General features: G+C 49.9%; 2 protein-coding genes across 2 annotated transcripts in view; one reads left to right on the plus strand and one right to left on the minus strand.

The window, feature by feature from the left end:
- LOC128346277 (vomeronasal type-2 receptor 26-like) overlaps positions 1 to 25880 on the minus strand; it is a 389368-nt gene that overhangs the window by 39434 nt on the left and 324054 nt on the right. The gene's annotated exons all lie outside the window — the stretch shown is intronic.
- On the plus strand, positions 21533 to 23823 carry LOC128343877 (vomeronasal type-2 receptor 26-like). The gene is made up of 2 exons (XM_053293310.1): positions 21533 to 21652; positions 22919 to 23823. The coding sequence occupies exons 1-2, from the start codon at positions 21577 to 21579 to the stop codon at positions 23821 to 23823; spliced, it is 981 nt and encodes a 326-aa protein (XP_053149285.1). The 5' UTR covers positions 21533 to 21576.

Consider the following 25880-nt stretch of genomic DNA (forward strand, 5'->3'; position numbering starts at 1 on the left):
GGCCGAGGCCTGGCCGCGCCACCGAAGCCGGCCGGGAGGAAGAGGCGGTGGGGGAAGCCGGCCGAGGCCCGGCGGCGCCGCTGAAGCTGAGTGGGGGGGAGACTTTGGGGCCCTTGCCCGCCCTCCCAGCTGCCCGATCCCTCAGCAGGTGCCCGGGCCGACGATGAGGCGCCCCTGTCGCCTCTTCCTACCCCCAGAGCAAGCTGAGTTGGAGATTGCAAAGGCGGCCTGCCGGAGTAGCCATCGCACGTGCACGCTCCTGCCTCCACTTTGTTCCCGGGAGAGCAGCGTCGCCGCCGGGACTGGAGCGGCCTCAGCCAGCCGCTCTGAAACGCAGAGTAAACTTTTACAGCTGCTGTGACTGGGCCCTGCCCCTTTAAAGTGCCGCTGAAACGGCAGGAGCAACTGGCGGTGCTGCTGAGTTGCAGCGAGGAAGTAGTCTGTGCCAGACGCTCCAGTCCTCACCGCTGCTTTCAGTTTTGTGCCACGCTGCCTTCAGGCAGAAGCGCAGTGAGAGCAAGCAGCTTCCTTAGGGAGAGACTCCGCTCACAGCAAGCTGTGGGGTGCGCGGTCACATAGGCGTCTTCGGGACTTTTTCAGAGTGGGGGCAAAGCAAGGAAAGAAGAGAGTACGGGAGAGGGAAGGGTAAATTAAAAAAAGAGTGGAGGAAGGAATAGACAGAAAGAAAGAGAGAGAAAGAGACAGACAGACAAACATAACAGAGAGACAGAAAACAAGGACTGAGGAAGGGAGACAGAACAATAGATAAAGTAAAAGAAATTTTAAAAAGGAATAAGACAGAAGAGAGAGAAGGGGGGAAAAAACAAAGAGGGAGGAAGGGAAAACAGGAGAGATAGAAGTAAAGAACAAAGGGGGGGGGAACCGCCCCCCACAGAGCACGCCCATTAGAGAAAGAAAGAAGGAAAAGAGAAAGCAAAGAATAATTAAAAAAAAATAGAGAGAGAGGGAAAAGAAGAGTGAGAAAAGGAAGGAAAGGAAAGAAAGGAAGACAAACAGAAAGAAAAGAAAAAAGAAAAAGGACATGAGAAAGGAAGAAGGAATAAAGGGGGGGGAAAACCTAGCGCCCGTTATTATAACGGGCTTAAAATTACTAGTAGGGAATAATTAGGATTGCAGCAAATGTATAGCTTCACGTTGGGGGGAAAGGGGTGTCCTAGAGCAGAGTGTGGTGGGTGGTTGTTCCTAGGGTGGGCAAGGAATCTATCAGAATTATTTGAAAGGAATTGGGCAAAGGGCTGATTTTTAAGTGATTTTTGAAGTTTATGCGTCTTTAAGGTTTTTCTCCATAAAGAAGCATGGAGGTGTCAGCAAATGTATAGCTTCACGTCGGGGGCAAAGGGGTGGCCTAGAGCAGAGTGTGGTGGGTGGTAGTTCCCAAGGGGACCCAGGAAGCTATCAGAATTATTTGAAAGGAATTGGGCAAAGGGCGGATTTTAAAGTGATTTTTGAAATTTATGTGTCTTTAAGGTTAGCAGATGAGAGTGGATTCATGGTTTGTAATTGAAAATCTTATATGGTACCAAAGAATCTACACTCTTTGGGGTGGACCCTCTCATGTATGTTTAGGCTTGCAACCCTGTAGGGCATAGGAAAAGAAGTCTCATTGAGTGAAATAAGACATACTCCCAAGCAAGCATGCAGCCTGCATCGGCTCAGGCCTTGAGGACTGGGGAAGAGGATAAGCTTGCTTTCCCTGTTGTGGACGCATTGCTCCTGGCTGTGAAACCTGGGCATACTTTTCACTTCTCAGCTGGGGGGCAGGGGCGCCATAGTCATACTTTGCCTACAGTGCCAAAAACTCTAGGGCCAGCCCTGAATGCCTGAATAGCACTCCTGCAACACACCTAAGGCTCATTCTGATGATAAGCATGATCAAAGTAGGAGGCAGGAAACCCAGCATTTTCTGCTCATGGAGACTCACAGGAAGCCCTCCAACTCAACCCACTCAGAAGTGGATAGCCTGACTTTTTAACCTAGATTTTTAGCAACATAGATTGAAAACAGCAGCTACACTTCATCGGAGTTTAATCATGTGTTGAATTTGCTGTGGTAAACCTCTTGCAGGCAGCTGCTGGCTGTCTCTATCATAGAATCCCAAGGCTAGAAGGGCCTGGCAGAGGAGGTTCTTTTAATCTTCTTTGCCTGGCTCCTTTAGCCTCAGGGATCTATGACAAAGATGGCTGCTAGAAGACAAAGCTTTGTTTTCCTTTCCTGGAGAGCTGGCATCCTTTGTTGTCTGAGGGTGAGTTAGCAGAGACACACAAAGCCTTTGCTTGTGGTTTGGGAACCAAGTGTTGACCCTTCGCTCCCACAAAACAACCCCAGATGAGAATATGCTCTTCTCTGTTGTTGCAGGGTGACAGAGCCAAGGTTCTGGCACATCTTATCATTCCTCTTTGCCATTCAGGACATCAATGAGGACTCCAGCCTCTTACCCAACCTCACTCTGGGCTACAACATCTATGAGACCTATTTTGATGGACGGACCACTTCCGATGCCATGGTCGATCTCCTGTCTGGTGGGGGAAACAATATTCCAAACTACAAATGTGGAAGACGGGAACACCCTTTGGCTGTTTTTGAAGGGGCTGAATTGGACATCTCCATCCAAATTTCAGCCATGTCAGGCATCTACAAACTCCCACAGGTATGAAAGGTGGTGCTGTGGAAGAGAGAGAAAATAAGCTTCCATATAATCCCATCTTGCAACCTCTGCAGAGAATTCAAGGAGGGAGAATAGGAGCAACAGAAAAAGTTAAGAGAGCTGAAGTGGAAAGTGGCTTGAATGAGGTATCGTTTGTCCTGGCCAGGGGCATCATTAGAGGCTAGCCCATGGGGCACAGGCCCTGACTTAATTGCTCAAAGCCCCATATCTCATCAGCCACTCCTTCCTCTACTGCCTACTGGATTGGGGTGAGGGCATCTTCTGAAGTCACATGAGAAAAATAGAGGGATCTCCATCACAAGCCTCACAAATTGGAAATGTGGAAATCTGGATCCAGAGCAGGGAAAAGAGTTCCTCATCTCACTTTTAAAAAAGAGTTCCTCCTCTTACTTAAAAAATTAAAACACACACACACAGTGATTCTTCACAGAGTATGATTGAGTTTAATTATCACAAGGGAACTGTATACCTGAGCCTCGGAGCTTTTAAGCATACAGCAAGGCCCCTACTCCTGGCAAACACACATAAAGGGTATTCACATGACTAACATGGCACGTGGGTGAGTGGAAGGATGCACAAAAAATCCCCCCCCCCCAGACAAGCATCCCACTTTGGTGGGATGCACAGGCCGCGATCCCACACGAGCGATGCTGCTACACATAGTACAGATCTCAAGTAGCCGGGACACACTGCCCAGGGCTCCAAATAGCCCACAATGCACTGCGCACTGATTGCAGTGTACTGGCAGATTCCCCCATCAGATGTTGTGCTCTAGGCACCCATATCAGTGTCGCCTTGGGCTGCATGCAGTCCGAAGAGAGACACGATCCTGGCAGCTGGATTATGGGCGACCTCATAACCTCTGCCCTAGCTAAGAGCCGGCCTTCAAAGCAAGGTTAGGCTGGGCAGGAGCACTAGGATCTGTTTGGATCCCTGCACTGCACACGAGCAGCCTGACACTGACTGGACTGCCCCAGCCTAGGTTAGGCTGCTCATCAGAACAGCCTCATGGGGGGAAGGGTTGTTCTCATGACTAGGGATGTGCGGTGCGGTTCAGTTTGGATCCAAACCGGTTCGTTCCGAACCGGTTCGGATTCGGCGGCTCGATCCCGGACCGAATCCGGACCGGTTCGGATGTCCCAGAGGCTTCTATTGACTGTCTACAGTCTTTATTTTAAGTTTAGAGTGTGTCCTCCATTTTGTGGCTCCTTCCTGAAACTTTTGCTCCTGGCATCCATTTTGTGAGGCTATTTTCAGGCATTGCATTGGCTGTGCTATTGATCCTTTGATTGGCCAGAATGAGTCCTTTGGTCTGGTAGGCTGCTTGGCTGTTGTACTGTTGAGAGCTGGCACCCTGTTGGCCGTGGGGGGAGTGCAAAGGTGGGGGCTCCCAAAGGAGGGAATTTCAAAACCTATATAAACCCAAGCCTCTTGTCTGGAAACTTCTCTTGGCTGCAGTTGTGGGATCATCTCTGAGACCTGCTACTTGCCCTTTGCTGGCTGCTGGTGTCTCTGTGAGTCCTGTCCCTGACTGTGTCCTGTGTCTCTCTGTGTGCTCTAATCCTTTGTCCACCTGGCCCTTGTGACTCTCTGTGTGTCTCTGTCTGTCTCTTGTCTGTACTGTTACTTTACTTAACTTTCTTCTTAATTTTCCCCAAATTTCCCTGTTTCTTTGTCTGTCTGCTTTTCTCCCCCCACCCCTTTCCCTTCTCATCCCTTGGGTCTACCCTCCCCCACTCCCACCCACTGCATTCTCATTGCTTTAAAAGTTCTTCTATTTATTATTGCTCTTTGTGTCCTGCCTTGTTTTTGTTCAGCTTTTTGATTTTCACATTCCATTGGTTTTTCATTTATATATTGCTTGCTGGTTTTGCTTAAATTGTAGTAGCATTTTGTTTGTTTCTGCTGCTGCCCTGCGAGTTGGTTCCCTCCCCCTCCCGAGGATTCTGTTGTTGTTTTTTGTTGTCCCTGTCCCATATAATGAATTTTGGTTCTCTTGTTGGTTGTGTGCTCCTCCATTGCCTTGATTTGATAATATTGGTTCTGTGTGTTCAGCTTTTTAAGTTGCTCCTTGTTCTGTGTGGTGGCCCCCCTGCTCCTAACTTGCCCCTCCAAGTCCAAACCAAACACACCCCACCCCAACCCCACCCCATCCAGCCTTCTCCCAATCGCTGCTGCCCAACAGAGTCCGGGTTTTTTGCTTGCAGTCCCACTTATTTATTTGCTATTATTTGCAGCAATTGTTTTTTCATTGTCTCTGTTTAATTAGTGCCCCCCCCCCAGAGTCAGTGTTTGGTTCCCCTCCCCCTCCCCACACCCCCACCCACGAGTTTCTTTCTGCAGTGGTTTTGGTTTAAAGAGTCAGTCTTTCTTCTCATTGTGTTTTTTAAAACTAGCTTGTGTTCTTGATAATATATTGCTTTATATATTTTGCTCCCCTCCTCCTCCCCCCTGCCTGCCCCCCACCCTCCCTCCTCCAAGACCCTAGACCAGCTCCTCCCCCCACCCCATCCAGCCTAATCGCTGCTGCTACCCGCCCGAGTTGTTCTAGTTTTTCCTTTGCTGTTTGTTGCTCCCTCCCCTTCCCCACAACACCCCCCTGCCACACACTAGCCCCCCAAACCACACACCCTCTGATCCCCCCACCTCTCCTTCTTCTTGCCCCTGACTCCCTCTACTTACCCCAGGCCCCCTGCCACACACTAGCCCCCCAACCCACACACCCTTGGCTCCCCCCACCTCTCCTTCTTCTTGCCCCTGACTCCCTCTACTTACCCCAGGCCCCCTGCCACACACTAGCCCCCCAACCCACACACCCTCTGCTCGCCCCACCTCTTGGGACCGCTGCTACTGCTGTCCTCCCCCACACTTGAATCCCCCCTCCCTGCTGCGCTGCGCTCCTCCTCTCTCCTCTCTCTCTCTCTCCTCTCTTTCTCTTTGTCCCTGCCCCCCTCTTTTCTCTCTCTCTCTTCTCTCTTTCTCCACTCTCTCTCTTTTCTCTCTTTCTCTTTGTCCCTGCCCCCCTCTCTTTTCTCTCTCTCTTTGACTTTTCTCTCTCTGCTCCCCTTCACTTTCCACCTCCTTCCACAGCTGCAGCCGCACACAGTAGCCTACCCACCTGGCGGCTGCCATCGGTTTTTTTTCTTTTGAAAGTTTTTGGTTGATTTGTCTCTGCTTGGGGGTGAGTTGAGCGACACAAATAGTGTTGTCTCCTCACTTCTGCCCCCCTCCATCGTTGACCTACCCCGGTTGCCTGTGCCTCGTGCGGCTGCCCTGCCTGTGTCCCAGCCCAGGGTGGCGGGCTGGCGGCGGCGGCGCATCCGTGACCAGCAGTGAGCAGCAGGAGAAGGACCGGAAGAAGAGGGGTTAGTGGGTGTGCAATTGTGCACCTTTTGTTGCCCCCTTTCCCTCCCTAGTTGGCGGTTTTAAATAGGGACACCCCTATTTTGAAATGCATTTGGGTGTGGGGAGGAGGGAGGGACCCTTGGAGAGGAGATGTACTGTTGTAACTTGTGTCTTCTTGCTCAATGAAGAAATTGCTGCTGTGTGCTGCGTTGCATTGCATGCGTCTTGCAGTTGGTTTTTGAACAGGTGCCTTCCAGAGTGTTTCCTGGCCTCTGGGTGGGGCAGAGTGGGGTCATGGGTTCTGATCTGATGCTTGCTGCTACTACATGCTGTGGCAATGCCATGCCAGAGTGTTTCCTGGCCTCTGGGTGGGGCAGAGTGGGGTCATGGGTTCTGATGCTGCTACTACATGCTGTGGCAATGCCATGCCAGAGTGTTTCCTGGCCTCTGGGTGGGGCAGAGTGGTCATGGGTTCTGATCTGATGCTGCTACTACATGCTGTGCCAATACACATATATGATGATGATGTTCCATCCATGCTGCCATCAAGTGTTTGCTGCTGCTTGCTTGCCATGGCGGGCAGAGTCACAGTGTGGGTGGGTTCAACTTCTGTGCAGGTGCAACTGGGTTCTGGTTTTGGTTGTGTGCAATTTAAAGTCACTAAATAGGCTGCATTGAGGTTGATGCTCCCCCCACAGGAGCATTACTTGAAAACCACGCCCCAGAACCATACCACACTGTGTGTTTCAGTTCACTAAATAAGGGTTTCCTCCTTTGATCTGCAGGTGCCCAAGCTTTGACTGTGTGTCCCCCCCCCCCCCCGGTAGGTGCTGTGCCCTCCCCCCATCCACTCTCCCCAAAAATTAAAAAAAAAAAACTTGCCACCCACACCACAACTACTCTACCCAACTGCCCATGGTCCACCCTTTAATCCCCAATTTTTTTAAAAACCTCCCAGACCCATCTCCCCAATTGGCTTGACTCCCAAATTTTAAAAGGTCACCCTCTCCCCCTCAATTCCATTGGCTTCCCCCCCATCAAAAAGTCTTCTATCCTTCCCCCCCTCCCGCCAGCTCGAAATCAATTGTGGGGTTTTTGCCCCTTTCAACCCCCTCCAAATTATTTTTTTGCCCCTTCCTGGCCTTACTCTTAAAGTCTCCCTCCCTCCTCCTAGATAAGAATGTCTGAGCGCCGTGTGGCGGGCAGGGCTCGCTCTAGGTTGCCAGGCAGAGGATGTGGGAGAGGCCAGGAGCAGGGTGCGCCTGTGGAAACTCAGAGACAGAGAGGACGCGGGGAGCCTGAGGACACCCCGGTCGTCCCCATTGGAGAATTCTTTGCCACGGCTCCAAGTTTGGTGCGCAGGATTCGTTTCCCCCCGCCTGCTGCCGGCAATCATGGCACGGGCATGGTCACTTGGACTAGGGCTGTGGCGGTCCCTCCTCGGCGGCACCAGGTGCTGCTGAGGTACCGCCAGTCATTGTGGTGTAGGAGACTGTGGAGGTGGAAGAGCAGGTAGAGGGCGGTGAGGATGTAGCCAGGTTCTCCCTCCCTCTGGGGCCCTTTCCCCCTATCCTTTCACCGCTCATTGGGGCCCCCCCTCGTGAAGCCCGACACTCTGGAGGAGAGGCCTGCCTCTCCGATGCCAGTGGAGCCGGGCCCTTCCTCTGGTGTGGAGGGTGGAAGGGGCGGGTTGGGTGGCAGCAGTGGGAAGGCAGCGGCGGCCGCCCCCCCCCCCAGGACTGCAGCCACCCATGGAAAAATGGCCTAGGACGGCGCCCAGGGCGCAGGAGGCCAAGGGCAGTGGTGTGTGGGCGCATTTTGAGGTCCCTCAAGATGCCCCATTCCACACCCGCTGTGTCCACTGCATGATGCAGGTCAGCCGTGGCAGGGACCCTGCGCACCTGGGTACGATGCCTATGTGGAGACACATAGAGCGTCACCACCCAGGTCTCAGGGGACAGGCTGGCAGCGCTAGCGCGCCTTGTGCATCTGCCACTAGGGCGGGCAGCGGCAGTGTGCCAGCCAGCAGGCAGGCTACACTGCCAGTCCAGCGGTGGACGCAGTCGTCGGGCAGCCAGCGTACTGTTCACGTGGACCATCATCACCTCACCCGCCTCATAGGGGAGATGATTTCCACCGATGACCAGCCGTTTCAGGTGGTTGAGAACTCCGGCTTCCGCCGGATACTCCAGTACCTGGTGCCTGAATATGTCATCCCCTCAAGGACCACGTTCAGCCGGAACGTGGTCCCCTCCCTGTACCGCAAGTGCAGGGAGCTCGTGTCGGACGGGCTGCGTGCAGCTCCGCCAGGCACCAGCGTGCATTTCACGACTGACCTCTGGACCAGTGTCAGTGGGATGCACGCTGATTTCCTGGCCCTCACTGCTCACTGGTGGGGACCGGAGAGTGAGGGGACCTCCTCGGGCGATGCTTCCGGGTCCTGAGCGGCTCCCGCTGCACTACGGCACAGGTGGGCCGTCCTGCACGTGGAGACGATGGACACGAGGCACACCGGGGAGGAGGTGGCGGCCGTACTCGACCGCCAGATAGAGGAGTGGATTGGCGGGTGTCCACACCTCTCCCACGGCTTCATTGTCACCGACAATGGAGGCAACGTTACCGCCGCTGTCGAGACAGTCATGGACTGTGTGAACATACGGTGTATGGCACACACGCTCCATCTGACCGTCAGGGACGCCCTTGGCCTTAAGGAGCTGAAGGCATCCCAGGAGAGGGGGGGCCGCCCCATCCCAGTTGCTGTTGCTGCCACGGCCACACTTGTGGATAAGTCTCACAAGCTGGTCGCCCACTTCCACCACAGCGAGAAGTCCAGGAGACTGCTTCGCCACAAACAGGATGACCTTGGGCTTCCTCGCCATCTCATCCCTTCAGATGTTGAGACGCGGTGGAACTCCACCTTCCTCCTGTTCCAGCACCTGTTGGAGCAGGAGAGAGCCCTTGTCGCCCTGGCGAGGGACGAGTCCTTGGATGTCTGCGACCTCTTGAACGCAGAGTGGAAGCAGATGTCCGAGGCGGTGTTGGCACTCCAGCCCTTCCAATTTGCCATGAAGAGCTTGTGTGCCGACACCACTCCCTTGAGCCAGGCGCTGCCCACAGCTATGGGTCTGGAGAAGCTGATGGGTGAACTCCAGATTTCTCTGACCACGCCAGAGGGTCGTGCTCTGGCTGGGAGGCTGAGGTCTGGGGTTGACAGGCGGCTCATTGGGGTGCTGGGAGAGAGGGAGGAATATGTCCTCACTTGTCTCTGTCACCCAGCCCTCAAGGGCAATGCTGTGAGTGCCGACGAATTGCCCAGGTGGAGGGGCATCCTGGTAGAGAAGGTTAGGGAGGAGGAGGCTGCTAGGGCCCGCAGAGACCAGGATGTTGGTAGTGGTGCGGGGGCAGCCACCCAACCCGCACCCAGCAGCAGCATGGGCGGCCAGCCAGCGTCAGCTTCCCCTTCCCCTTCCTCTTCCCAGTCCAGCAGCGCGGCATCCCAGGCGGCGCCATCGCAGCAGCCACTTGCTACCGACTCGAGATCCGCCCAGTGGTTTCAGCGGTTCTGCTATGGCGCCATGCCTGGTATGCAGGAGGCTCGACCTGCCAGGCCCCCCTCCAGTGCTGAGCAATGCGTTGCGCAGTACTTGGAGGAGCCTGTGGAGGAAGATGGCGTGGACTGCGCACAGTTCTGGGCGAGCCACCACCAAGTCTGGCCGGACCTGGCGGTGGTGGCTGTGCGCCTCCTCTCCTGCCCCCCAACCAGTGTCCAGAGCGAGCGGGTGTTTTCACGTGCCGGGGACGTGGTGACACCCTCTCGCTCCCGCTTGGACCCTGGTCTGGTGGAGCAGCTGGTCTTCCTTAAGGTGAACCTCCCCCTGTTGGGCTACCCCAAGCTGGAGTTTGAGCTAGGTGAGTGATTACCGTGGGTTGCCCTATGGTTGGTCACCTGCCTGGCTCGACCTCTGTGCTTATCCCTCCCCTCCCCCCATCCACCTCTAGCTGAGCTGACGTGACAGATGCTGAGCCGTGCCAGCCAGTCGCAGCATGTAGTGTGCCCACACAGAGATGCATTGGTAGTAGTTGTTGTAGTGCTGCGACTGGCCAGACGTTTACAATGCCCATGCCCACCTAAAAAGAAACCCAGTGCTGACCAGCAGCAGCACAGGCCCTTATCTCTCCACCTGTCAGCATTTGGGGACCTGGCGTGGGCACGGCACACACCCCAAAAGTAGCACATCCCAAATAGTACTAGACGCAGCGGCAGGTATACGTTCTAATGCAGTGTAAATATTGTAAATACTTGTATGTAAATAAACATGTAAATAATTTTTTCTTTAAAGGTAACAAAGGGAGAACAAAATGATGAATGCCAAATGAATTGATTTTATTGAAAATGTTACCAGAAATAATGTGTGGGGGGCTTGGTTTACATGGAGAAAATGATTGGATGATTTTTTTCTAATGAAACGAATGAATTATTATCATCTTATGTTCATCTTGATTGTGGTCACTGTTGATGTTGGCTGATGGCAAAAAAACAAAAACCATCAGAATAGCAATGAACTGGCTTCCAACACAACATATTGATTGATAACTATGCAGGGGGGGAATTGGGTCTGTGTGTGTGTGTGTGTGTGTGTGTGTGTGTGTGTGTGGTGCAGGCTCAGTCTGTCTCTCTTCCTGTTGTGTGTCTGTCTGTCTGTGTGAATGGATGCCTAGCACTGTCTCTGTGTGTGGATGCTTTCTCTAGTGTGCTGTCTGTATGTCTGTGCTGTGTGTCTACATTTTTTTCCTTCCCCCCTCCAAGACTCCCTCCATCCCTCCCTCCCCCCATCCTCCCTCTTCATCACCCTCCTCCATCCTCCCTTCCACGCCCACCTCACCTGCCCCCAAACCCCGGTCTGGCAAGATTATGAGAATCTGGTCTCTCCCACCGAAGCACACACGTGACCACGTGTGTGCATAATATGTGGCTGACCAACTCTGAGCCGGACCCTCCTCCCCCTTCAATCCCCTCTGCTACATCCCTCTCCCCCTCCAACTCCCCCTCCCCTTTCCTCCCCCCTCCCCTCCCTCCCTCCCCCCTCCTAGCTAGCAGCACACACACACACCTGGTGGCAAACACCAGCACGCATGCACTCACACTGGTGCCACCACCACCTGCCTTGGTCCTCTCTGTGTCTTTGAGCAAATATGTGGTGGACCAGAGAACCATTTCTTTTCAAGTAAGGCAAAAGGCATGCACTCACTGTGCACACACGAAGAAGAGGTGAAGACAAGAGACAACTACTAGAACCAGCAGCAGCAGGTGAGTGTTGTCGTGTTGTGTTGCTTGCCAAATGCCATTGCCCATGCCCAATGCTCTCAGTCTGCTGAAACTAACTAACTAGTATCATCCTTCCTCACACTCAGTCAGCTGCACTCAATGCACTCACCACACTACACTACAGCTGGTGGTAGAAGATGTACTGGATTTCAACTTCAAAATCTGTGCTAGGATTGCCCCGCCTCCTCCTGCCTGTAATTGTGCCCTGCCCTCTCCCCTTGCAGTTGCGCGTCGTGACGGGTTGGTGTGCGTGCGCCGTCTACTCAGCTCTCCTCTTGTTGGCTTGGCTTGCTAGGCACTGGCTGGCAGCAGCTGTTGGCTGTGTGCCATGCTCAGGCTGTGGTGCATGTGACTGGCAATGTTGGTGTAGCGTAGCAACACTGGTTGTGGGGGTAGTAGTAATAGTAGTACTAGTAGTAGTAGTAGTTGTTGTTGTTGCTGGCCGGCCTCTGGCCAGATGTGGGGTGTGTGTGCATCATCCATGGGGAGGAGCAGCAGCAGAGCAGAGCAGGTTGGCTGGCTTGCCTTCTGTCTGTCAGGCCTCAGTGGCAGGCACTGAGTGAGGTGGTGGCTTCTTTGGGCATCATCACATCACCCATCATGCAGAGCAGCAGGTCTGCTGCTCTGCTCCGCCTCCTGCTTCTTCTCTGTGTGTGTGCTTAGTGTGCTGCTCCACTGCTGGCAGGCAGCAGCAGCAGTGGCCTTTTTGTTAGATCAGGGAGTTGGTGTTGTCTCTCTGAGTGTCATCTTAGTTGCTTGGGTAGGTGTTAGGTAGGTATTAAGGTGGACTGACTGGGTGTTACGTGTAGGGCGCCCAGAGAGAGAGGGGCAAAGAAGCTGGGGTGGCAATTGATGGGTGCCCCTAGCATTGTTGGTGGATTTCTTGAAGAGAGAAAAAAAAATCCCATTGGCTAGAATGGGGATTTGGGGCAGCCCCGTGTACCCGCCTCTGTGGGGCGGCAGCACCCCCAAAGTGGGTCCGGGGCCATGGCAAAAATGGCCTCAGTCCCTCCCGGCAATCCCCGGAGAGATAGGAGTGATGGGTTTTTTTTATTAGGATTTCCTAAGGCATTAAATAACTGTCTCTCTATGTGGCTATGTGGCCCAGTGACACACAATTCTATTCTTTTCAACTAGATATTATTTAATGCCTTAGAAAATCTTAATAAAAAAACCCATCACTCCTATCTCTCCGGAGATTGCTGGGAGGGACTGAGGCCATTTTTGCCATGGCCCCGGACCCACTTTGGGGGTGCTGCCGCCCCACAGAGGTGGGTCTGGGGCAGCCCCAAACCCCCATTCTAGCCAATGGGATTTTTTTTTCAAAAATTCACCTATAATACTGGGAGCAACCAATTGCCTTGGGATTGTTGGGGTGGAGGACACCCATGGGTGGCTACCACCCACCCCAGCTTTTTGCCCCTAAGTGCTCCACATAGGGAGTTATGGGCAAAAACTGAAAATTAAAAAAAAAATTAAAAATCAGAGGAAGGTCCAATCGACTTGAAATTTGGGTGGCAGGTAGAACACAAGGTCCCCTTTCAAACCAGCTATTTTTGAGATCTGAACCAGTTCGGTTCAGATCTGAACCGGTTCATATCCGAACCGGACCGGGGGGGTGGTTCGGCAAAACCAAAACCGAACCACCCCGGTCCGGTTCGGATCCGAACCGAACCGGGAGAACTGGTTTTATGAACATCCCTACTCATGACTGACAACTGGCAAGGAGGAGTGGCCAGCCAGGCTTCAAGAGTGTGCACTCCTGAGAAATGGTCATGTGGTTGGAAATAGTGGAGGTCGGAGGAGGGAGATGTGATTGTATGCTGGTTGCAATTTGCATAGAATGGGGTGGGACCTACTTCTCCTCCACCCTCGACACTGTGCTGGGTGCACGATGTAAGTTGGCCACCATTGTCTTGCCCAGATTGTGGCTAGCAGAGCATCACAGTCCTTGGAACCTGGCTGGCCACTCCTCCTACCCAGATGCTGGGGGTGTTAACACATCCATGGTTGCTTTGTTCTTTGTTCTTCTGCCCAGTGTTCTCTCTCTAATCTTTAGCATCTGTGTGCTGAATGAATCTTGTTCTGGATGGCAGTATGAAAGCAGTGTGTGCACACATACACTCACAGTGGGACCTTCCTGGTTAAACTTGAGCGAGATATAAAATCGAGTGGACATAAAAACATGTGGGGTGAGGGGAGAGAAAGCCAGTGCTCTCCTTCACTGGAGGTTTTCAAACAGAGACTGGATGGTAATCTGTCAGAGGGGCTGTAACAGCTCCCTACATGAGGGTTGGACTGGAGGACTTCTCAGATCTTCCAACGCAACATTCTTTGATTCTGTTATTCTCTGAGAAATGTATCCCAAATGTATCTCCTGGAGCAGGGCATGCAGAGAATGGTTGTGTGGCCAAGTGTCCTCACCATGTATTAGGAATCCCCCCACACTGACCCCACTCATTGCAGTGCCAAGCATGTTGTGATTTAAGAATGTCAGTATAGCAAGCATTGAGTCTTTGTAGACCCTACTAAACACTACAACCACAACAAAAGAAACAAAGTGCAATTTTTTTCCTTTTATAGGTCAGCTATGGCTCCATTGCTCATGTGCTTAGCAATAAAATTCAGTACCCTTTTGTTTACCGGGCGGTTCCAAAAGAAGAAATCCAGTATGAGGGAATTGTGAAACTGCTCCTGCACTTCAGATGGACATGGGTTGCTCTCCTTGCTCTGGACAATGACAATGGAGAAAGATTCATGAGTACCTTGACACCTATGCTTATCAGGAAAGGGATTTGTGTTGCCTTTTCTGAAAGATGGTCATTACAAACTCTGAACGCACATTCATCTCCTTTTGATTCATCTGTCATCTGGAGCCAAGTCAATGTATTCATTTACTATGGTGACTCTTTCTCTGCATTGATTCCAGTACTGCTAATACAAGACATGCTGAAAAACAACCTAAGAACAAATGTTGTGAAAGTCTGGATTATGACAGCTTTTCAGGACATCAACATGAATTCGTATTATAATTTTGATTGCTTCCAGCAAATCCTTGGTTCTCTTTCCTTTGTAGTGAAGATGAACAAAAGGACAAAATATGAGTACTGTGTCCCAGATTCTTCTGCTCTTGACCAGTTTTGGAAGACAACATTTCATTGTTCATATGCAAAGCACGTGTTCTCTGTGAAGGGCTGGACAAGATGCAGAGAAAATGTGAATCTGGAGACTTTGCCCCAAGAGGAGCTGGAAAGAGTCCTGTCCCAAGACAGTTACAGTGTCTACAACAGTGTCCAGGCTGTGGCACATGCCTTAGATGTTGCGTATTCATCTAGACCCAAGTGGCTGATGATGGAGGGCATAGATGGGTTGGGATTTCAAAAGCTACAGCCATGGCAGGTATTCATTTTTCCTCCCAGATAACAACACTGAAAAATTCAGGCCTTTATTCTACAATGAAGATTGATCTTGGATCCAGATATCCACATTTCCCATTTGAGAGCTTTGTGATGGAGAGCCCTCTTTTTGTCCCTAGTTGGGACTTCAGAAGTCCCCTCCCTCCATGCACAATCCAGTAGTTGCCCCTAGATCCCATGGAGTGACCCATCCTTCTTAGGTGAAGTTAGACTCTCCTCATCACTGGTGCAGGCCTCTCATTTGCAGATTCTCATGCAGAGGCTCCTATGCTGAACTAGACCTCAAGTACATGGGAGTTCCTTAATCAGGGGATCAATCACTGGTTCTGAGACTGCCTAGTCCTGCCATGGCTCATCCTGTGATGGCCCTAACCTTGAGCATCAGCCAGGACTTGAATCCTGTGCAAAACCTACCACCACCACCACCAACAGCTGCTGAACTGCCAGACAGAGGCTCCGGCAGCCGGGTTGAACTAGGCAGCAAGGAACCCCAGGAAACTTTACCCAGATGCCCAAATGTGTTTTCCCTGGTCAAAATTCACCCATGGGTCAGACCACGATATATCACTTGCCTCTCTCCCTTCAGTTCCCACTAACAATTGCCCAGAGTGTTTGGCTTTAGACCTCTTTAAAGAGCCACCAGCTGCAACAGAAAGATAGATCCTGAAAAGTTCAGTCTGTGTTGGGAAGGTTTGTCTATGAGGTCACAAGCACTGTTCCCTCCAACAGAGATTCCCAGATGTTGTTGACTGCAACTCCCATAATTCTCACCCAAAGGCCATTGTAGCTGGGGATGCTGGGAGTTATAGTGAACATCTGGGTATCCCTGTTAGCGGGAACACTGGTCACAAGGCTGCTCTATGAGTCCCATAGACCAGCTTTGCCTTGCCTATTCTTCCCTTTTTGAACCTGTAATAGATCAGCCCATGTTTCTGTCTCTCTTGGCTGGTGGTGCTGTGAACTTATTGGAATGGTCTTCATCCCTTGATCCCAACACAGATGTCATGCAGATAGCGCTGGTCCTATACAATTGGATACCGGCGGCAGAAAATCCCAATGATGACAACACAGCAAGGCTATTCACATGATGGGGCGAAATCGGGCTAGCTCGGCTGCGAGCCTGGTGGTTCCTAGGCAGGTAACCCGCCTAACTACCCCTGCCCTAAAACGAGCACTCTGCAAACCTGGTTTTAAAGATCGTGAGTAGCTGTGGCGCAGCTCTGTGCCGTGGTTACTTATGAGTAGACCCCCAGAGGGGAGGTGAAAAGCTCTCCCCAGCATGCCCTGTGCTCTCGTGCAGGGCATACTGGAGCTTCCAGGGGCCACATGGCCCCTGAGATCCCCAGCCACCACCAGCTCCATCACAATTGTGTGGGCGGCCGATTTGGCCACCCAGGGCTCCCGCTCTGCTCGTGTGCGGGGAGAGTGGGCTCAGGCCGCTCTCCCCGCTCACCCTTCCAAACTGGGTCTCACTGATCATGATACCCCGCTCAGCATCTAGTCAACATGTATCAGTTGATTAACTCAGGGACAAGTTGTCACCCTTAAATGGTGCCCAACATCTGTCACCAAGTGGCCTGCCTCACTGTGACTGAGTTGAGGACGGGAATCCTCCTTGCAGTATCCTCCTTAGGGAACAACCCTTAGACATCAGCAAAATGCTGAAGCAGAAAGGGAGGGCTGGGGAGTGGATCTCAGCTTCAATGTGAATGTGATTAAAAATAATTCTGAACCACGAAGAGTGCAGATGGGATGAGTACTGGCCCAAACTCATAAATGATTAGAGATCAAAGTAAGCAGGACTGAAATATCCCGGACCGTTTCATGCTTTCTAAATGCTACCCTTTTTCCTGCCATTTTAGCTTCATGCTTTTCTGAGGATGTTCTATAACACTTCCTTGGATAGACTGTATGTGGATGAGAATGCAGAGGTGGCAGGTGACTTTGATATTGTGAATTGGGTGGTTTTCCCCAATAGATCTAATGGTCAAGTTACAATTGGGAGCATCACAGGACAGGGATCCCTTGATGCAAAATTCACCATTCATCCAGAAGCCATTGTATGGCCCGGGCAGTTTAACAAGGTAGGGGAAATTAACCGTTTTATTGTTTAGTCAATGGCATCTGTAAAGCTTTAAGCATTTGTTGTGGACTACATGCAGAATAGAGATGTGCGTTTCGTTTCGGATACAAAACGTTTTGTGAACAAAACAGGCCATTTCTGCTGTTTTGTAGCCAAAACAAAACACCCAATGCTCAAAACAGAAAATTTTGTAGCCAAAACAAAACGTACCTGTTTCGGATACAAAATGTTTTGTTGTTTCGGCTGTTTTGGAACTCCATTTTGCAATCACAGAAAGTCTTTCTCCTTCAGTCTCCATTTTGAGTTTTGACATCTGTTTGAATTTCTAGCCCTTCCAACCCGCAGATTGGCCAGTGAAAGCATGGGCTGATCTGCTGGCAATTGCCTCCTATTCCTTTTAAGCAAATTTGAGGGTAAATTTTACCCTCATTGGCCAGTGGGGCAGTATGCATTTCATTGTTGTTGTTTTATACTGTTGTGTGTAGATCAATTGCATTTTGGGTGGGGGGCGGGTTGTGGATGTGCATGACCTTTGGAAATCTGCCTGATTTTTTCCAAAGCTCTGCTGTTGTTGATGTGTGATGTTGATGTTTTCTGGGGTGTATTGGGGGCAGAAAGGGGGCTTTAGGGGCAGAAGAGTGGTTCAGGTGGTAGTGCCCCAATGGGTGCCTGCTGCCACCCAGATTCCAAAGGAATTGGGGAAAAGGCTGATTTTTAAAGGATTTCTGAAGTTGAAATGTCTTTGGGGCAGATTCTGGGCAGAAAGGGGGCCTGAAGGGCACAACAGTGGGTTGGGTGGCAGTGCCCCAAGGGGTGCCTGCCACAACCCAGATTCCAAAGGAATAGGGCAAAGGGCTGATTTCTTATGAATTGTTGGAAGTTTACGCTTCTTTAAGGTTCCCCCCCCAGGGAATAATGGAGGTTTCTGCAGACCCATAACTCCACCTGGGGGGCACTGGGGTGGCCGGGAGTGAGTGGTGGTGTAGTGCACATAGGGTGCCAACCACCCCCATGGGTTGCTAACCCATGGGGTGCTGGGTTCTGTTGTTTCTGAGGTGTTCTGAGTGTAGATTTGGTAGCATATGAGATTTTCAATGACAAACCATGAATTCACTCTCATATGCTACCAGAGAATCTGAATCTACACTCAAAACATCTCAGAAACAACAGAACCCAGTACCCCATGGGTTAGCAACCCATGGGGGTGGTTGGCACCCTATGTGCTCTACACCACTACTCGCTCTGGGCCACCCTGGTGCCCCCCAAGTGCAGTTATGGGGCATGAATTATGGAGGTCCATCATTCCCTATGGGGAAGAACTTTACAGACACGCAAACTCCATTACATCTTTAAAAATCAGCCTTCTGCCCAATTCCTTTGAAATAATTCTGGCAGCTTCCTTGCCCCCATTGGGCCCCCACTAGGCCCCCTTCCTTGCCCCCACTGGGCACTACCACCCACCCTACTCTGCTCTTGGCCACCCCTTTCCCCCCAACATGAAGCTATACTTTTGCTAAAACCTCCATTCTTCCCTATGGGAAAAATCCTATACTTCAAAAATTCACCAAAACCCAGCCCTTTGCCCAATTCCTCTGAAATTTGGGTGGTAGTTTCCACCCATTGGGCACTACCACCCCCACCCACTAGTTTTTCCCTGGGCGCATTTTGTAAAATCCAACACACTTCGGATTCAGATTTTGCAATTTCGAACAAAGAACAAAATTGGGGTGTTTCGAATTGTCTGGTTTCGAACAAAGAACAAAACAAAGGTGTTTCGGATTCGGGCCAAAAACAAAACAGGGGGGAAAAAAGCACAACCCTAAAGCAGAACTAAAAGGGATAGGAATACTGCCGAACCTACTTATAGGCGGAAACCGCAAATACGGAAGCACTCAAAGCAGGATGTAGCAAGAAGGGGCAGAGAAGGGAAGGGAACCAGAATGGCCAACATCCAGGCTAATGCTGCACTTGCATTCAGAACTGGTCCCAGTCACAACTTGAGCAGTTGCTTTTTAGGCCAGCTCAGCTGCAGTTTCCAGACAGTCTTCAAAGGCAGCCCCTTGCTCAGCCCACTGCAGTAGCACAAACAAGCTGTAACTAAATGTATGGATGGCCAAAGCCAAGGCCGCTTTCTCCAATTACAGGTGCACAGCTGGCTATGGGGCCACCTGGTCATGCATCCAATGAAGCTGGATTTAGGAACACTCCCAATGAGACCTTGAACCTTGAACAGAAGTCCAGCCCCATCCAAGCCAGCCTGTACCCAGTACCCAGGCTGTACCTGGGTAGAAGTTCAGCCCCATCCAAGCCAGGGTACTGGGTACAGTCTGGCTTGGATGGGGCTGAACTTCCACCCAGTTCTGTGATTTTGCAATCTATTACAAATCAATGTGAGCCACATCAGGTCTCACAGGAAACATCCATCCTTATTTTGCATCCTTAACAGCTCAGATCAGATAAAACTGTGTGGTACTAGCCATAGGCCATGACGGAAGAGCATCAGTATGTACATGGTAAAACTTAGGATCAGTGCTATATACATTAGCAAACTTTAGTCAGTAAACTTAACATGCATTTGCATCAAAGTTTTGATTATAGTTGGTACAAGGAATGTTTACCATAGGGATGTAGAACTGCTCATTTATAATTACACTAGTACATGAGGCCTACACTGATGGGGCAAAGTCATTTTGCACAGATTATAGTGCTGGGGAAGTTTAAGAAATTCAAAATACGTAATAGCATTTATTAATGTGCTTGGAAAAGGTAATGAAAAGAATGGTTTCTATGTGTAGGATTTAAACTTCAGACATGATTCATTTCACTGAATAATTACTAGGCCTGTGCAATATCAGATTAGGAATATCAGATCCGGTTCGATATCCCCGGTATCTGATCCTTTTGGATATAATTCCAATCCTATATAGGGAAGCCTATATCAGATCACAATTATCTGATCTGCAATCAGCAGTATCAGTAAAACTATCTGCCAAAACATCAGTTGGAAACATAGAAGCTATTCTTATGACCAGCCGAAACCGAGCTAAGGAAGCCCAGCCTTCAAAGCAGGATGGTTGTGTTACGCAACGGGAGTTGTGTGGCTCCTGGCGGCCAGCCCACTAAAATGCCCCCCCTAAATGAAGTTAGCGGCGTGCACTCCTCACTATCCCCATTTCTTCAATCGTGTGTCGCTACAACAAGCCTCCCAGTGTTGGGGGCTCCCCAGAATGCCCGGTGCACTTGTGCAGGGAATTCTGGAATTTCTGGGGGCCAGGAGGCCCCCGGTCCCCACCACCTCAACTGGCTCCATGACAGAGCCAGTAACTGTGGCAGCATTGTGTATGCAAAATGTGGTATCTGTAGGTAATAGCAAAGCATGACTTTAAGGCTGTTCATGCGAGCAGTGCTACTTAGGTTTCTTCAGCCCAACCTGGGTAGGGCTGCTTGTGTGAAGTGCCAGTATCCAGGCTGATCTCTGCACTGCTCTACTGGGTAGCCCAGTTTCCCCTCCCCAGCTTTTACTGAGGCAAGAGGGCACATGTGCCCCAAGACCACAGTAGACCATCTGGGGTGGGGAGGTAAGTGCACTGCTGCCTTCCTTCCAGAGCTCCCCGACCCACCCTCATCAGATGTGAGAATGGCCTTTTCATTTGGCACAAACAAATCCACAAAGCAACAAACTCTTCAAATTCATAACAGATGTAATAACTGTTCAACACTGTGCCTTCGTTTCAGTGCAAAAAAGAGCTCTGCAACCCTGCTTCTGAAGATTTTCAGTGAAGAACAAGCTGTAGCTCCTCTCCTGTCACTCTTTCATACCACATGCCTGATATGTTTGACACCGTCTCAGTGAGAGCACAAGAGTCAAAACAAATTTTCTGAATTTCAAAAAACAAGACAAGCACAATTTTATTCATGCTTTACCATATCCATACCTATGGTGTCCATCCCTCTGGATCCCGATCAGAAGATTCGGACTAAAAAGTTCTCTTAACTAATTGTGCTAATTGTAGTTGTTACCTGCTGAATTGTAGTTGTTACCTGCTGCTCCGGTCACACTGGCAGATGAGTGCAGGATTGGGTTGCAGTTTACTGTTATGGTGCTCAACTACTTTCCATGGAACAGCCCCTCAGGGATCCGTGGTCTGGGGTGGCTGAGAACGGAACCCCTTTGAGGAGTTGTCCCCCAAAAGGGGAGGAACCCCTTTGGGGCTCAGGGGGTGGTGACATGGAACCCCTGCCTCAACACAGAAAACTGTGATAAGGGGTAAGCTATGGTAGTCAAGTGACTGCCAGCAGTTTCCAAGCCCAAATGATTTACACAGGAGTGGGGAAAGTAGTGCTGGTACGCTGGCTGCCCCCCACCCCAAAGATGGAGATGCCTCAGTCTAATGAATTGTGTTTAGCTTTTGATTTCACTGTTGCAGAGTTGTATTGGGTACTTTATAAAGTGTGGCCCAAGTTCAGTCCATCACATATGTCCAGTCTCTTCTGGAGGTTCAGAAGCAAAGCAGTTTTCTCGGAAAAGGCAAGGGTTCACTTGGTAATAAAGGCAGGCCTGGCACTTGAGAACTATCAAGTCCTTCCTGAACTTATCATGGATTGTATTTCCCTTGATAAAAATACCCCTAAACAATTTTCACTTTGTGTTCTTTGTCCCTACGGTTAGACCCTTCCTCGTTCTAGGTGTGTTGAAAGCTGTCGACCTGGATATGCCAAAATGATTCAGGAAGGAAAACCAATCTGCTGTTATGCTTGTCGGCCATGTTTGGAAGGGACATTCTCCTCTCAGGAAGGTGGGTAACTCCACAGAAGAGAGTCATCTTTGCGAAATGGGGAACGCTTTGCTCAGGTGTGTTTTGGAAAGATGTTTGAGACATGGAGGCTCTTCTCACGATCAAGTGAGAAGAGCCAAATCGGGTTTGCGGGGAGTGCCGGCTGAGCCGCTCTCCCTGCAGATGATCATTAAGCCCTCCCTGGGCAGCTGCAGTGGACACCCACATGACTGCTGGCTCCAATTTTTAAAACCATGATTTAAAAAAAAAAAAACGGTTTGCAGAGCGCTTGCTGCGCAAACCCGGTTTAAGGGCAGGGGCAAATCATCGAGTTACCCACTCGCCCGGTGGTTCACATGACCAGCAAAAGAGAGAGAGGGAGAGCCTAGCCCGATTTTTGCTGGTCAAGAGAACAGCCTCATGTTTGAACTGGGATCCTCTCTGTTTCATCCTGCACTGTTCTCCTGCACCATACTTCAGTCTCCAAAAAATAACTGAAGATTAAGCAAACTCTTTCTCTTTCTTTGCAGAATGCTTCCGCTGCTTATACAACAAATGCATGCACTTTCTCTAAGTCTTCTGAACTATCCACTCTGCCCCTTCATTTCCTGTTCTGAAATCCACCTCCTTGCTGCTGCTTTTAATATAGCATAGAGCCCTTTCTCATGATCAGTGAGAAAGGGTAAGAGGGATAGCAGGTATGAAGCCATAAATAGCGTACCTCCCCACAGTCAATCAAGTCCTCTTCTTTGGCAGTCGGATCGCCCACCCAGACAATTACCAGCTGCCAGTAGCTCAGAGGGTTGGGGTGCAAGAACGCATCATCCCACATCGTGGATGCATAGTGAGTGCATGCTGCAGTATGGGGATCACTCCTTTCCTCCATGAAGCTGGCCAGGAGCCCTGCAGTCTGCCAGCCCTAAATACACACAGCCAGGGCTGACAGACAATCAGAAAAGTGGGTTTAGGACAGAGCTTGCTCTCCTAACCTCAGTTTGGAGGGTGGCTCCAAAGGTGGGTATGCTGCCAAGGCATTGTCGGGATTGGGTCCTGTTATGGCCCTAACCTGCCAAGGCACTGCCGGGATCCCAGTGGTACACCCATGCAGGCAAAACTGGGTTGAGCTTCCTAATTTATGCTTAAAGGTTCCTCTTACCACCTTCCCAACAGCGCATGCATAAGCCACTACCAGCAAAATTTATTCTTATTCTTAGAAGGTAATGCAACATGGAGGATGAGGGATTTAAGGTAAACTTCAGTACTTTTGATCATTCTTCTCCCTTGCAGATGCAGATCATTGCCGGATGTGTCGAGAAGATCAGTATTCAAACAAGAATAGAGATCAATGTGTCCCCAAGGTTATAACCTTCTTGTCCTATACAGAAACTTTAGGGATCATCCTAACTTCCTTTGCCTTATTCTTGACCCTCACTACAGCTTTTGTGTTAGGAAGCTTCATTAAATACCTAGAAACTCCACTAGTCAAAGCCAACAACCGGGACCTCTCCTACATTCTCCTAATCTCCCTCTTACTTTCCTTTTTGTCCTCCTTTCTGTTCCTTGGTCAGCCAGGAAAGGTAACCTGCCTTCTCCGTCAAACCGCCTTCAGTATCATCTTCTCAGTTGCGGTCTCCTCTGTGTTGGCAAAAACTATCACTGTCATATTGGCCTTCATGGCCACCAAGCCAGGGAACAGGATGAGAAGATGGCTGGGGAAGAGTTTGGCCAACTCCATTGTCATTTCTTGCTCCTGTATTCAAGTTGGTATCTGCACCATCTGGCTGGGAATCTCTCCACCATTCCCAGAATCCAACATGCACTCCCAACCTGGACAGATCATCTTGCAATGTAACCAAGGGTCTGTTGCCATGTTTTATGGTGCCCTTGGCTACATGGGCTTCCTGGCTGCCATCTCTTTGACAGTGGCGTTCCTAGCCAGGAAGCTGCCTGGGGCATTCAATGAAGCCAAGTTGATCACCTTCAGCATGTTGCTCTTCTGCAGTGTCTGGGTGTCCTTTGTGCCCACCTACCTGAGCACAAAGGGGAAATACATGGTGGCTGTGCAGATCTTCTCCATCTTGTCCTCCAGTGCTGGGTTATTGGGTTGCATTTTTATCCCCAAATGCTTCATTATTCTACTGAGGCCTGATCTCAATACAAAGGAGCATCTAATGATGAAATTTAAAGATTGAATATGATATTTATTATTTATTAATTATTTATTATTTACTAGGGGATGTGCAGAAAACAGATTTTGCATTTTGTTTGGAGCTCAAAACAAAATACTGACAGCCAAAATATTTTACCTAACAGTAGTCAACTTGGTTGTTTTGGTAGAAGAAACCTCAAAATGTTTTAAGTGTTTCGGCCATAGGGAACAATGGGGAAACACAGAACACCCCACTGTTCCCCATGGGTAGCTCCTAGGGACACCAAAGTGGGATGGGTGGTAGGGCATGATGGATGCTACCTACCACCCAACCCACAAAAGAAATGGGCAAGCAGTTGATTTAAAATAAAAAAACATTTGATCCCTGCCTGCCTCTGCCCTTGCGGTTCTGGCCAAGTGGAGACCAGTACACATTCAATTTTGCATTGTGATTTTTTTAAGGAAGCCCACTTGGTATTAATCTCCCCCTTATTGTCTAAGTTTTTAGGACTCTCTGATGATTTTTATTTGACGTTTTTATTACTTAACCCAGATGAAAAGAATATTAATATAATGACCAAGTTTTGTTTTATAATCTGCAAACCTTGATCTGATCTTTAGTAATGCATTTCATAAGTAGTTTATATATTTTTCTCTTCTTTTTAAATTCTATTTACACGATGCATTGTTTGTATTTCTTGTTTATTGGTCTACAACCGTAATAAAGTTCTCTTCTCTTCTGTTCAAAACATTTAACTTTTCCCCAAACCTCCATAGGGATCTCTCTGCCTTCCAATCCCTTTAAAAACATTTTGAAACTCCCTCCTTGGGGTGTTCTCTCTCTCTCTCTCTCTCACACACACACACACACACACACACACACACACACACACACACACACACAATAGGGCACAGTTGCCTATGACAACACTTGATTTGTATAACAAGCCCACCAAGAAGCAAAGCAATTCCAAGCCAGTCATAAGCTAGTGGCAGAAAACCAATCAACAAGGGTAAAAACAGTCTTCAAAATTGTGCTCTCATGAAATATTTCACATTTAAATGGGGTTGTTTTCCCCCAAGCTCAAAACAGGCCCTCTGTATAAAGGGTGTTGTGTTTCAAGCTCAATACACTTGAAATAGCCTGTTTAGAGTCAAAACATTTTAACATCAAGACATTTTGCACATGGCTACATTTTACTGTAAAAGAAGAATTCTGTCCCTACTGAATCTGGACTGGAAACAGAGCTTTTTGATAGAGATTCTTTGGAATGGATCAAGGAATCCATATACTGATGACACCCAGATCTACTTCTCCATGTTGACCTCATCAGGAAATGGCATATCCTCCCTAAATGCCTGCCTGGAGGCAGTAATGGGCTGGATGAGGGATAATGAACTGAAGTTGAATCCAAATAAGATGGAGATACTGACTGTGAGCGGTCGGGACCTGAGAGATTATTTAGATCTGCCTGTTTAGATCTACCCCTGAAAGATCAGGTACGTAGCTTGGGAGTACTCCTGGACCCAAAGCTCTCCCTGGTTTCTCAGGTTGAGGCAGTGGTGGGTAAGAAGATTAGGAGGAATAGAGGTCAGTTCCTCCACAAGTGGTGGCAGTGGTGGGATACATAGATCTTCCTCCACAGTGTTCCATACACACACACAAACACACTCCGGTGGAAGATCTTCATTTAACTGGAAAGCCCCTAGTCTGCATTTGGTGGGCAATTACAACCTGGCTCAGAGAAGCATCAGAACCCTTCCTGAGGCAGGTTGCTGCCCGTGGCACTGTTGGGCACGGAGCTTAGGACACAAGTCCAAGGCCCCTCATTCCTATGGGGGTGGGGTCAGCACCCCTGCTAGGAATCTCCTCCCTATCCCAGATTGGGGCAGGCATCTGTGAAGTACAATACAGAAGTGCAAGTCGCTTGGAGAAACAGCAGTTTCACCCCAGAACCAGCACACTTCCTTTCCATACACACTCCTGTGTTTGTGCTTCCGGCTCTCTCTTCTGTTCACATCAGCTGCTCCTGTGAAAAGCAGTGGCTGCAGCGCCAGAAGCCTTTTTGCCCCATTCTCTCCACTTTCTGCTTCCAGCCT

Source organism: Hemicordylus capensis, chromosome 2 (assembly GCF_027244095.1).
Source record: "Hemicordylus capensis ecotype Gifberg chromosome 2, rHemCap1.1.pri, whole genome shotgun sequence".
Taxonomy (NCBI): domain Eukaryota; kingdom Metazoa; phylum Chordata; class Lepidosauria; order Squamata; family Cordylidae; genus Hemicordylus; species Hemicordylus capensis.